Below are 13,633 nucleotides of genomic sequence, written 5' to 3' on the forward strand. Positions count from 1 at the left end.
TCAATGAAAATGTAATTTATCAACACATCTGGATTAGGAGTCACACTCAAAATTAAAGTGGAAAACCACACTACAGGCTGATCCAACTTTGATGTAATGTCCTTAAAACAAGTCAAAATGAGGCTCAGTAGTGTGTGTGACCTCCACGTGCCTGTATGACCTCCCTACAACGCCTGGGCATGCTCCTGATGAGGTGGCGGATGGTTTCCTGAGGGATCTCCTCCCAGACCTGGACTAAAGCATCCGCCAACTCCTGGACAGTCTGTTGGTGGATGGAGCGAGACATGATGTCCCAGATGTGCTCAATTGGTTTCAGGTCTTGGGAGCGGGAGGGCCAGTCCATAGCATTAATGCCTTCCTCTTGCAGGAACTGCTGACACACTCCAGCCACATGAGGTCTAGCCATGTCTTGCATTAGGAGGAACCCAGGGCCAACCGCACCAGCATATGGTCTCACAAGGGGTCTGAGGATCTCATCGGCTAGACCGGCCTCCTCCACGTCTCCTGATGTATTGGCCTGTCTCCTGGTAGCGCCTCCATGCTCTGGACACTACGCTGACAGACACAGCAAACCTTGCCACAGCTCGCATTGATGTGCCATTCTGGATGAGCTGCACTACCGGAGCCTACCGTGTGGGTTGTAAGACTCCATCTCATGCTACCACTAGAGTGAAAGCACCGCCAGCATTCAAAAGTGACCAAAACATCAGCCAGGAAGCATAGGAACTGAAGTGTCTGTGGTCACCACCTGCAGAACCACTCCTTTATTGGGGGTGTCTTGCTAATTGCCTATGATTTCCACCTGTTGTCTATTCCATTTGCACAACAGCATATGAAATGTATTGTCAATCAGTGTTGCTTCCTAAGTGGACAGTTGGATTTCACAGAAGTGTGATTGACTTGGAGTTATATTGTGTTGTTTAAGTGTTCCCTTTATTTTTTTGAGCAGTATATACATATACACATATATACCACACACAATTCGATCGGGTTAAAGTCTGGGCCACTCAAGGACATTCAGAGACTTGTCCCAAAACCACTCCTGCTTGGCTGTGTGCTTAAGGTCGTTGTCCTGTTGGAAGGTGAACCTTCGCCCCAGTCTGAGTGCTCTGTACTTTGTTCTGTTCATGTTTCCCTCTATCCTGACTAGTCTACCAGTCCCTGCCGTTGAAAACCACAGCAACATGCTGCCACCACCATGCTTCACCATAGGGATGGTGCCAGATTTCCTCCAGACATGACGCTTGGCATTCACGCCATATCATTCAATCTTGGTTTTATCAGACCAGAAAATCTTGTTTCTCATGGTCTGAGGCCTTTAGGTGTTTTTTGACAAACTCCAAGCGGGCTGTCATGTGCCTTTTACTGAGGAGTGGCTTCTGGTTGTTTTTCTGGAAGGTTCTTGGTCACCTCCCTGACCAAAGCCCTTCTCCCCCGATTGCTCAGTTTGGACGGGCAGCCAGCTCTAGGAAGGGTCTTGGTGGTTCCAAACTTCTTCCAATAAGAATGACGGAGGCCACTGTGTTCTTGGGGACCTTCAATGCTGTATTATGTACCCTTCCGCAGATCTGTGCCTCGACACAATCCTGTCTCGGAGCTCTACGGACAATTCTTTTAACCTCATGGCTTGGTGTTTGCTCTGACATGCAGTGTCAACTGTGGGACCTTATATAGACAGGTGTGTGCCTTTCCAAATCACATCCAATCAATTGAATTTACCACAGGTGGACTCCAATCAAGATGTGGAAACATCAAGGATGATCAATAGAAATAGGATGGCCCTGAGCTACATTTCTAGTCTCATAGCAAAGGGTCTGAATACTTCATTTTGTTTTATAAGTTTGCAAACATTTCTAAAAACCTGTTTTCGTCATTAGGGGGTAGTGTGTGTAGATTTTTTTATTGAATCCATTTTAGAATAAAACTACCTTAACAAAATGTGGAAAAAGTAAAGGGGTCTGAATACTTTCTGAATGCACAGTACCTAGGTAAGAATGCTGTTCATCTACAGCTCAGGCTTCAATACCATAGTGCCCTCCAAGCTCATCACAAAGCTCAAGGCATGGAACTGGACCCTTCCCTTTGCAACTGGCACCTGGACTTCCTGAAGGGCCAACCCCAAGTGGTGAAGGCAGGCAACAACAACTCCGCCATGCTGATCCTCAACATGGGGGCCCCAGAGGAGGTGCGTGCTCAGCCCCCTCCCCCCTGTTCACCGATGACTGTGTGGCCACTCACGCTTCCAACTCTATAAGCAAGTTTGCTGACGACAACAGTTGAAGCCTGAGTACCAACAACGATGAGACAGCCTACAGGGAGGAGGTGAGAGCCCTGGCGGAGCACACCATCCTCCACCGACAGGGCCGTAGTGGAGAGGGTCAAAAGCTTCAAGTTCCTTGGCGTGCACATCACTGACAACCTGAAATGGTCCCTTCACACAGGCAGCATGGTGAAGAATGCACAACAACCTCAAGGAGGTTGAAGAAATTCGGTGTGGCCCCAATTTCTCCAGATGCGCTATTGAGAGCATCCTGTCGGGCTGTATCACCGCCTGATATGGCAATTGCACCGTCTGCAACCACAGGGCTTTCCAGACCGTGGTGCAGTCAGTCCAACGCATCATCGGTGGCACACTGCCTGCCCTCTAGGACATCTACAGCACCCTGTGCCACAGGAAGTCCAAGGAAATCATTAAGAACCTCAGCCACCGGAGCCCCAGCCTGTTCACCCCGCTAACATTTAGAAGGTGGAGACAATACAGTTGCATAAAAGCTGGGACCGAGAGACTGAGAAAGAGTTTATCTCCAGGCCATTATCAAACAGTCACCACTATCCAGCCTCTGCCCAGTACCCTGCCGTGAACCTTAGTCACTGTTCTAGCAGGCTACCACCAGGTACACTACCCTGCACCAAAGAGACTGCTGCCCTATGTAGTCATTGAACACTAGTTACTTCAATAATGTTTACATACCGTTTCACCCACTTTATACGTATATACTGTAATCTAGACTAGTTATGGCTCATCCTATATAACTACTGCTGTAAACACCCTTTCCTATTCATTTACTGTCCATACTGTCTATACACTGCATTATATTTATATACATTAGGGGTGTGACGTTTAAACAAAATTGGGATCGACAAAGTTCAGAAAGAAATCCCTAACTGAAAAACAGTGCAATTATCACTAAAATACCACTAACAGGCCCCAATCATCATCATCAAGCGTAAAATAAACTTTAAACAAATGCCTAATGCAACCATGCTGAACGTTAGTAGATCTGCATCTTTCAAATTATTTGCCCCGCACGTCATCCTCGTTAACAGTAAAAAAATATTTAAAAAAAAATAAATATATATATATATATATATATATATATATATATATATATATATATATATATATATATATATATATATATATATTACTGTAGCTCAATTCTAATTTTATATATATACATACAAATGGCAGCGAGTGAGACAGGGTAGAGACAGCAGTGAAGTCCTGTATGGCAATACTTAGAGAAGTTAAATGAGGAGGTTGTGAAATGCAAACTCTGCGAGGTGGAATTGAGCTACAGTGGCAGCACAGGTGCAATGCTGAAAAGGGAGGCACCGTGAGACCCAACCCGTTCCTGGCAGCAGTGCGATAAGGGACGGGGTGAGAAAATCACAGCGCTGATTACAGAAATGATTGCAGTTGATTTGCAGCCATTGTCAATGGTATAAGATGTCAGCTTCAATGTTGCCCTATTGGCATGTCTAGAACCAGATGCCATGTCAAAAAACTGATGGAGAAATTGTGCAATGATTACTCTGCAAGTAGGTCTACAAAAGCGCCAGCTCTCGAACAACAAGAACCTGATATTTATATATTTCTAAATTCCATTCTTTTACTTTTTAGATTTGTGTATTGTTGTGCATTGTTAGATATTACTGCACTGTTGGAGCTAGGAACACATGCATTTCACTACACCCGCAATAACTTCTGCTAATTATGTGTATGTGACCAATAAAATTTGAACAGATTGTTGGACGTCAATGAACACACTGTCATACATCACTGCAATGACCCATCACATTAATGAGAAGTGGGACATGAAGTCCCAGGAACTACTGACAATTAAGAACATGGAGGAGGCACAGAGCAGAGAAACTAAAATGGCACTAACAACCATCATTGCTCTATATACATACATACATACATACATACATACATACATACACTTGAAGTCGGAAGTTTACATATACCTTAGCCACATACATTTAAACTCAGTTTTTCACAATTCCTGACATTTAATCAAGTAAAAATTCCCTGTCTTAGGTCAGTTAGGATCACCACTTTATTTTAAGAACGCGATATGTTAGAATAACAGTAGAGAGAATTATTGTTTTCAGCTTTTATTTATTTCATCACATTCCCAGTGAGTCAGAAATACTAAATTAGTATTTGGTAGCATTGCCTAAAACTGTTTAACTTGGGTCAAACGTTTTGGGTAGCCTTCCACAAGCTTCCCACAATAAGTTGGGTAAGTTTTGGCACATTCCTCCTGACAGAGATGTAACGGAGTCAGATTTGTAGGCCTTGATCACACACACTTCTTCAGTTCTGCCCACAAATGTTCTATAGGATTGAGGTCAGGGCTTTGTGATGGCCACTCCAATACCTTGACTTTGTTGTCCTTAAGCCATTTTGCCACAACTTTGGAAGTATGCTTGGGGTCAATGTCCATTTGGAAGACCCATTTGTGACCAAGCTTTAACTTCCTGATTGATGTTGCTTCAAAATATCCACATAATTTTCCATCCCCACGATGCTATCTATTTTGTGAAGTGCACCAGTCCCTCCTGCAGCAAAGCACCCCCACAACATGATGCTGCCACCCCCATGCTTCACGGTTGGGATGGTGTTCTTCAGCTTGCAAGCCTCCCCCCTTTTCCTCCAAACATAAAGATGGTCATTATGGTCAAACAGTTACATTTTTGTTTCATCAGACCAGAGGACATTTCTCCAAAAAGTACGATCTTCATCCCCATGTACAGTTGCAAACCGTATTCTGGCTTTTTTATGGCGGTTTTGAAACAGAGGCTTCTTCCTTGCTGAGCGGCCTTTCAGGTTATATCGATATAGGACTCGATTTACTGTGGATATAGACACTTTTGTACCCGTTTCCTCCAGCATCTTCAGAAGGTCTTTTGCAGTTGTTCTGGGATTGATTTGCACTTTTCGCACCAAAGTACGTTCATCTCTAGGAGACAGAACGCGTCTCCTTCCTGAGTGGTATGACGGCTGCGTAGTCCCATGGTGTTTATACTTGCGTACTATTGTTTGTACAGATGAAGGTGGTACCTTCAGGCGTTTGGAAGTTGCTCGCTCCCAAGGATGAACCAGACTTGTGGAGGTCGACAATTTCTTTCTGAGGTCTTGGCTGATTTCTTTTGATTTTCCCATGATGTCAAGCAAAGATGCACTGAGTCTGAAGTTAGGCCTTGAAATACATCCACAGGTACACCTCAAATGGACTCAAATCATGTCAATTAGCCTATCAGAAGCTTCTAAAGCCATGACATCATTTTCTGGAATTTTCCAAGTTGTTTAAAGGCACAGTCAACTTAGTGTATATAAACTTCTGACCCACTGGAATTGTGAAATAATCTGTCTGTACAGATATAATATGTCTGTACAACTGTTGGAAAAATTATGTCCTAACCGACTTGCCAAAACTATAGTTTGTGAACAAGAAATTTGCGGAGTGGTTGAAAAAAAATTGTTTTAATGACTCCAATCTAAGTGTATGTAAACTTCCGACTTCAACTGATATACATATATATATTTTAACACATATCTGACTCAGTTACACCAGCTCTGTCAGGAGGAATTGGCCAAATTCACCCAACTTATTGCGGGAAGGTGGTGGAAGGCTACCCAAAACGTTTGACACACACACACACACATATATTCCGGTCCCTGACATATTCCGGTCCCTGACATCATTCTGATATTTACTCATTTCCTTTTTACTATTGATATTTTCTGGATTGTGTGTGTATTTTTAAATATATTATTGCTTGGTATTACTGCACTGTTGGAGCTAGAAACACAAGCCTTTCGCTGCACCTGCGATAACCTGCAAATGTGTACACGACCAATACACTTGATTTGATGGTACTGTAGTTAAAACCTGATAAAGAGCCTACGATATAGTCAGTGTTTACCCAAGCTTGGGTATAGCAAGTACAGTACGTTTCCACCAATATAGAACACTGATTACCTCACACACAGTCAGTAAATCAGAACCCTACTCTGTGTCTGTCCAGAAACTAAGTTTGTCTGTTGAGAGCATTCTGCCATGCTCGTCTTAAACAAGCTTCTGCCCCCCCCTTGTGGTGAAGCATGGTATGGGTCAACAGAAAACACATCCTCTAATTCCTTTTACAGCTCAGTGCAATGTCTTCAAAATGGCATTTCATTGCATCAGTGTGTGTGGGGGAAATAGCAGCTTTTCACTCTATCCACTGCGTTTCTACGTGTCGGACTCACCAAGTGTCGTCCCGTCCTCCCCCATAATGCACTTCATAGAAGCGATGATCTGCTCCACGACAGGAGGTGACATGGACGCGGCGTACACCGCACTGTGAGAGTGGGAGCGCAGGTACTCCAACAACTCCTAGAATAGAACAGAATAGAATGTTATTGTCAATTCTGAGGTTAGTATATTTGCAACACTAAAAGTATACATTTCTGATTTAACACTTGGCATAAAAGTAGATATCTACATTGTGCGCAGTTGCTCTTCACCCTCCTCTCTCAAATGTTGCTATGTTGTTAATATGTCATGTTTTTATATTGATATGGTACATTTACAGGATCTGAAACGTTTATTTGTAACGTGATTGAAACGTTTAGTAACAGTAAAGGACTTTGTGCGATTCTAAACGTGTGCGACTCAAGCTATACTTTTCCTTGTGCGCATGCACGGGCAATAACACGAGTGGCACAAAATGGAACATAACATTGCAGAAAAAGTTCAGAATGAGACAATTTCATGTGTACAACATCAAAAGACCTGCATCACTATCCTGAGAGCTTTGCCGTTTTGAAAAGCACGTATTTGGGTGTTTTTGGAGCCGTTGGTTCATGTTTTATCTGTGCCCCTGGAACTGCTGAATGAGCATGAGGAAGTCTATCGCTCGCGGGGTATGCTTTTCAAATCCAGGTGAAATCGCAACAAAAGTGTCAGGACACTTCTATAACATGCCATTTACATACATTTTTTTTTTTTTTTAAGTGAACTTGTCCATTACAACAACGTTATCCTCCTCACCTTCCTGCCTCCGATGTAGCCCCCAGCGGCGCCAAAGCTCTTGGTGAACGTCCCCATCATGACGTCCACGTCTCGGGGGTCCAGACCAAAGTAGTCGACCACACCTCGGCCCCCTGGCCCCAGAGCCCCAATACTGTGGGCCTCGTCCAGGTACAGATAGGCCCTGTAGCGCTTCTTCAGAGCTATGACTTCAGGTAGACGTACTATACTGCCTTCCATACTGGGGACAGATGGAGAGGGGTAGGAAGGTGGGTGGGTGGGGGTGACAAGAGGGACAAAAGATGGAGGAAGTATCCCATCTTCACTTCAGGGGACATTTTCAGCCATCACATCACATAGTGTACATTTGACTAATGAGAGAGAGAGCACCAGTGTTGGGAGTTCCTGTCGATTCCTTCTTTACAGTATAAAGTGTAAACAGCATGTGGCCTGAGGTGGTCTAGCGGTCTAAGCTGCTGCCTCTGAAGTATATGTACAATGTTCTGCTGCCAGCAGGCCTTCTTGAACATGTGAACTTTCATGTGCCTTAATAACAAACTCGTATGTGATCTGTAAACATTTTTAATTACGAGCCTAGTTCAGCCTAGGAGACAGCACTTAGCTAGGGAGAGAGACAGGATCCTTCCTGGACTGCCATGATTGGCTGAGATAATGGTGGGGCTGTACATGCCGAGAGATGAGTGCTGATTGGTGTGTCATGTCACAGGCTTCCATCTATCACAGAATGGGGGCTTCACTTCACATAGATCATCTTTGCTACTGCAGATATTTGGAAAGATATAGCTATGTGTAGCAGCAAAAGTGTTGCCACAGCTCTCAACAACATTGCTGCCCTGAATTTATCTGTTGCTAGCAGCAAAGCACAGAGGGGGAGGACAATGCCATGCTGACTCGCATGAATACTTTTTGCCTTGCAAAAGTATTCATCCCCCTTGGTGATTTTCCTATTTTGTTGCATTACAACCTGTATTTTAAATTGATTTTTATTTGGATTTCATGTAATGGTCATACACAAAATAGTCCAAGTTGGTGAATTGAAAATAAATAACTTGTTTCAAAAATGGTAAAAAATCAAAACGAAAAAGTGGTGCGTGCACATGTATTCACCCCCTTTGTTATGGAGCCCCTAAATAAGATCTGGTGCAACCAATTTACCTTCAGAAGTCACATAATTAGTTAGATAGCACACAGGTGGACTTTATTTAAGTGTCGCATGATCTCAGTGTATATATACACACCTGTTCTGAAAGGCCCCAGAGTTTGCAACACCACTAAGCAAGCGGCACCACCAAGCAAGTGGCACCACCAAGCAAGTGGCACCACCAAGCAAGTGGCACCATGAAGACCAAGGAGCTCTCCAAACAGGTCAGGGACAAAGTTGTAGAGAATACAGATCAGGGTTGGGTTATAAAAAAATATCTGAAACTTTAAACATCCCACAGAACACCATTAAATCCATTATTAAAAAATGGAAAGAATAATGGCACCATAACAAACCTGGCAAGAGAGGGCCGCCCACCAAAACTCACGGACCAGGCAAGGAGGGAATTAATCAGAGAGGCAACAAAGAGACCAAAGACAACCCCGAATGAGCTGCAAAGCTCCACAGTGGAGATTGGAGTATCTGTCCATATGACCACTTTAAGCCGTACACTCCACAGAGCTGGCCTTTACTGAAGAGTGGCCAGAAAAAAAACATTGCTTCAAGAAAAAAATAAGAAAACACATTTGGTGTTTGCTAAAAGGCATGTGGGAAACCCCCCAAGCATATGGAAGAAGGTACTCTGGTCAGATGAGACCAAAATTGAGCTTTTGTCCATCAACGAAAACGCTATGTCTGGCACAAACCTAATACCTCTCATCACTCAGAGAATACCATCCCCACAGGGAAGCATGGTGGTGGCAGCATCATGCTGTGGGGATGTTTTTCCATCAGCAGGGACTGGCGATGGATGGCGCTAAATACAGGGAAAGTCTTGAGGGAAACCTGTTTCAGTCTTCCTAAGATTTGAGACTGGGACAGAGGTTCACCTTCCAGCAGGACAATAACCCTAAGCATACTGCTAAAGCAACACTCGAGTGGTTTAAGGGGAAACATTTCAATGTCTTGGAATGGCCTAGTCAAAGCCCAGACCTCAATCCAATTGAGAATCTGTGGTGTACACCAGTGGAACCAATACAACTTGAAGGAGCTGGAGAAGATTTGCCTTGAAGAATGGGCAAAAATCCCAGTGGCTAGATGTGCCAAGCTTATAGACATACCCCAAGAGACTTGCAGCTGTAATTGCTGCAAAAGTGGCTCAACAAAGTATTGACTTTGGGGGGTGAATAGTTACGCACAAGTTCGTTTTTTGGTCCGTTTCGTAGTCTTATTTCTAGTTTGTTTCACAATAAAAAATATTTTGCATCTTCAAAATGTTAGACATGTTGTGTAAATCAAATGATACAAACCCCCTCAAAATCTATTTTAATTCCAGGTTGTAAGGCAATAAAATAGGGAAAATGTCAAGGGGGGGTGAATACTTTCGCAAGCCACTGTACATCAGAATATTTAAAGGAGATGGGTGGGACTAAAGCTTAAGAGGGTGTGAAAGATGCTGAATAGTCATAAACCAATAACAGCTCTTTGGCAAGTGTGAAAATCTCAGCAAAATCTTTCAAGTTTATCAACTTTCAAAGCAGTATAGCTTTCCATGTTTATCCAACTACAGTGTATGATAAACCATTTTGAAGCTCTGAGTCTATACTTTTATAAAAATGTAAACAGATTGACTTAAGCTCACATAGAGCTGTACCGTCAGAAATGAAGTTGGAATAGCATGTAAAAGACTACCTGTATATACCCTCCACCAGTATGAGGATCTTCTTCCACGGCCTGTGTGTTCTGGGCTGGCCGTGGACTATGGCGTCTCTCAACATCTTCTCCAGACTTTGCATGTCTGACAAGACACACCAGGAGCACAGAGTTACACAGTTTCCACAGCAGAACAATCACCATGAACATCTGTCAGGAGACAATGGCCAGCCCTAGCCTTTTGGGGGGCCTGAGTGAGATTTGTCTGGTTGTCTGATTGCATATGAAATGAAAGGCAGGGATTTTCTGCAATTGTACCCATTTTGCCATGGGATGGAGATAAATCTTTGCAGTTCTAAAGCTAAAACAATGGGGGCCCCCTGAAGGTCAGGGACACTAGGCACCTGCCCTGCATATCCAGTCGGTATTCGGCCATGATTACTACAAGTTTATATAGCAGGCTAGACTAATTTACCAATCTAAAAATGATTAGCTGACATACTAATTGAGTCAGTGACTGACATAAGTGAAAAACTGCTGATGTACTGCCAAACTTCTACACACACACACACACACACACACCACTGCTGGGACTAAAAGGTTTAGAACCTCATGGACTAGCTGTAGAGCCTTAGGGTGGTGATCTGTACACTGTAGAAACAGGGGGGGGGGGCAGAGATAAAGGACAGACCCATTGTAGTATGTGGGACAGATATAAGGGATGTATAAGCCCCACCATTTTGGTTGAACATGAAAAATGTATGGAGGGGATAAAGATAAGGGACGAACCCGATATTGCTGTGGGGACAGCGATAGAGGACGGACACGGTTTTGCAGTGGGGACAGCGATAGGGGACGGACTTACTGTTGTGTTTGAAGACACGGATGGTGGACCCAGACAGCCTGGCTCCCAGGACCAGAGAGGCATGGTTCAGCTCATCACTTAGGATTAGACAGCCCTACACAGAGAGAGAGACAGGAGAGCTTGTCTACTAACACTATTTCTATGCTTGATCAATAAGTAGTAAACCCTAACCTCACCATCTCGCGTTTCGCAATCCTCACAAGGAAGAAAGAGAAAAGAAACCTCACACTGCATCCGCTCTCACAGCAACACAACAGAGTTGACCTCTGGCTGCCCTGGCAATGACCTTTGTCCTGACAGAAAGTGGAGCTGTGATGTGCTCCTGGCGGCAGGAAACACTTCCCGTTGATAATATGTTGTGTTATCGAGACTCTCCCGTGGCGTGCATACGCACCACCCAGGTCTGGAGGTCACCTGCTGGCGCCATGATGACACACACAACCTCCCAGAATGTTGTTGTTATGGAGATATGGAACGGGCTGTGCTCTGAACATTATGACAACACCACGCTGGTATTAAATATACTAACATGGATTCTCCCCCTATTTCAATACAAACACACCCTCTTCCTCTCAAACTCTTAACACACACACCTTTGGCAGCTGTGATCCTGAAAATGATGATGTTCCAAGGTGTGGTGCAGGCAGTACTGAGAGGGCAACACAACAGAGACCGACAGAGCACACAGTGCCACGGCGAGAGGGAAAGAAAAGTAGAGAGGCAATGAGTGAGCGCCAGGGAAAGTGTAATGAACAGAGAGCGTGTGAAACTAACTGAATGAGAGAAGGAAGAAAGATGTCTCTAGAGGAGAGCGAGAGACAGAGAGAGGCATCTCTGTTCGTAGTAACTTAGGAAAAGTTTTTGGTAGAATAATGAATGCCAGAATTCAGGCCTTCCTAAGTGAACACAAATCAAATCAGATGTATTTATATAGCTCTTCGTACATCAGCTGATATCTCAAAGTGCTGTACAGAAACCCAACCTAAAACCCCAAACAGCAAGCAATGCAGGTATAGCACGGTGGCTAGGAAAAACTCCATAGAAAGGCCCAAACCTAGGAAGAAACCTAGAGAGGAACCAGGGGTGGCCAGTCCTCTTCTGGCTGACACACAATTCTTTAGTCAGGACAGAGGGGTAAGACAAGATCGCAATATTAGTCCAACTTTACTCATTATTTATATAAATTAACTGGCTACCATATTAAAACAATCTACATCACCCTAGAAGACAAAGAAATAAAGTGTATTTTATATGCCGATGGCTTATAGTAATCTTGTCACCAGCAGAACAGAGGCTACAACAAAGTCCATCCTTGCTAGAACAGTATTGTAAGGACTGGGCACTATCCATAAAAAAAAAACAAAGTAATCTGCTCTCAGAAAAAGTCCAGATCCCAGGAAAGACAATACCATTTCATCCTAGGATAAATAACCCTTAAATACACCACCAACTAAACTAACCTTGGTCTGACTAGAAGTTTATCAGGGCGGTTTGGCATGGCCATAAAGTATGCTAAATATATTTCGCAATTAGAAAGACCCTGTATTTATTTAACCCACCAATTTACAATATTTATCATGGGATAAAAGCCCCACTGAAATTTTACACTTGGAATGTAAAAAATATATATTCTAGGTGTGCACAGAAATGCCCCAAACCTAGCCTGTAGGGCAGAACTTGGGAGACAACACCATGACAAAAATCAAAGAACTCAAACAAAGGAAGACATTAACAATGTACAGACTCAGTGACCATAGCCTGGCAATAGAGACAGGATGCCATAGAAAAACATGGAAGGTCAGTTGAAGAAAGACTATGTAAGCACTGTGGGTCGCTTCCGACTCCACTGCTCTAAATATGACTCAAGAGATATTGATCTCCTGAAATTGTAAGGAAATGTTGCAGGATTTCTTGAACTGCCCATTGAGGAGAAAATCTGAAATGTTGTTAGAACACGTTGAGACAGTATAATAATATAAGAGAGACAATAGCTACTGCCATGTCATACACATGAGCCCTTGTAGATTACATTTCTCAACTGTTGCTGTTTATTTTCTTTTTTGTGTGTGTATTATTTTCCATGTATAATTGTTTCGGTTGATATATATTATTATTGTTGCGCAAAAATATTGTTAACCTATGTAATACTTCACATACATTACTTTGGCAACAGTGGCAACCAGCCATTCATGCCAATAGAGCATTTATTGAATTAAGAGAGAGACACAGAGAGAGAGAGAGCAAGAGCGAGCAAGAGAGAGACAGATGCAAAGACAGTGAACCAGAGGCCAGAGGCTAGAACATAGAAACAGACTGAAAACCCCTGATGTTTCGGTAGCATGTCCTACTACCTTGCCAGTAAGGGCAGGGATGTTCATCGAATTGGTAGCGAAGCCCATCCCGAAAGCCATGGCCGACTCCACGCCCAGGAATTTAGCAACCAGCTCCTCCATCTCCTCATGTCTGTCTAAGTTACCTAAGGGAATTTAGGAGATACATCAAAACTCCCATAGACACATACCTACCTACTGATAAGATTCAGAAGAATAACTGTGTGTTATTCATTAGAAAACAGTTGTATGATACAGATGGCTTTAGGGCTAAGTCAGAGCCTCTGCGTTCATCTACCAGCCAAAACTGAGTTATAAA

General features: G+C 43.4%; 1 protein-coding gene across 1 annotated transcript in view; it reads right to left on the reverse strand.

Annotated features, from left to right (window-relative positions):
- sptlc2a (serine palmitoyltransferase, long chain base subunit 2a) overlaps positions 1–13,633 on the reverse strand; it is a 56,271-nt gene that overhangs the window by 24,179 nt on the left and 18,459 nt on the right. Inside the window, exons 5-9 of the mRNA XM_020487531.2 lie at positions 13,336–13,460; positions 10,985–11,078; positions 10,159–10,264; positions 7,326–7,545; positions 6,542–6,668 (exon numbers count right to left, since the gene is read on the reverse strand). Coding sequence (XP_020343120.1) covers positions 6,542–6,668; positions 7,326–7,545; positions 10,159–10,264; positions 10,985–11,078; positions 13,336–13,460 — 672 coding nt within the window. The remainder of the gene's footprint in view (positions 1–6,541; positions 6,669–7,325; positions 7,546–10,158; positions 10,265–10,984; positions 11,079–13,335; positions 13,461–13,633) is intronic.

The sequence above is a fragment of the Oncorhynchus kisutch genome, linkage group LG7 (assembly GCF_002021735.2).
Source record: "Oncorhynchus kisutch isolate 150728-3 linkage group LG7, Okis_V2, whole genome shotgun sequence".
Taxonomy (NCBI): domain Eukaryota; kingdom Metazoa; phylum Chordata; class Actinopteri; order Salmoniformes; family Salmonidae; genus Oncorhynchus; species Oncorhynchus kisutch.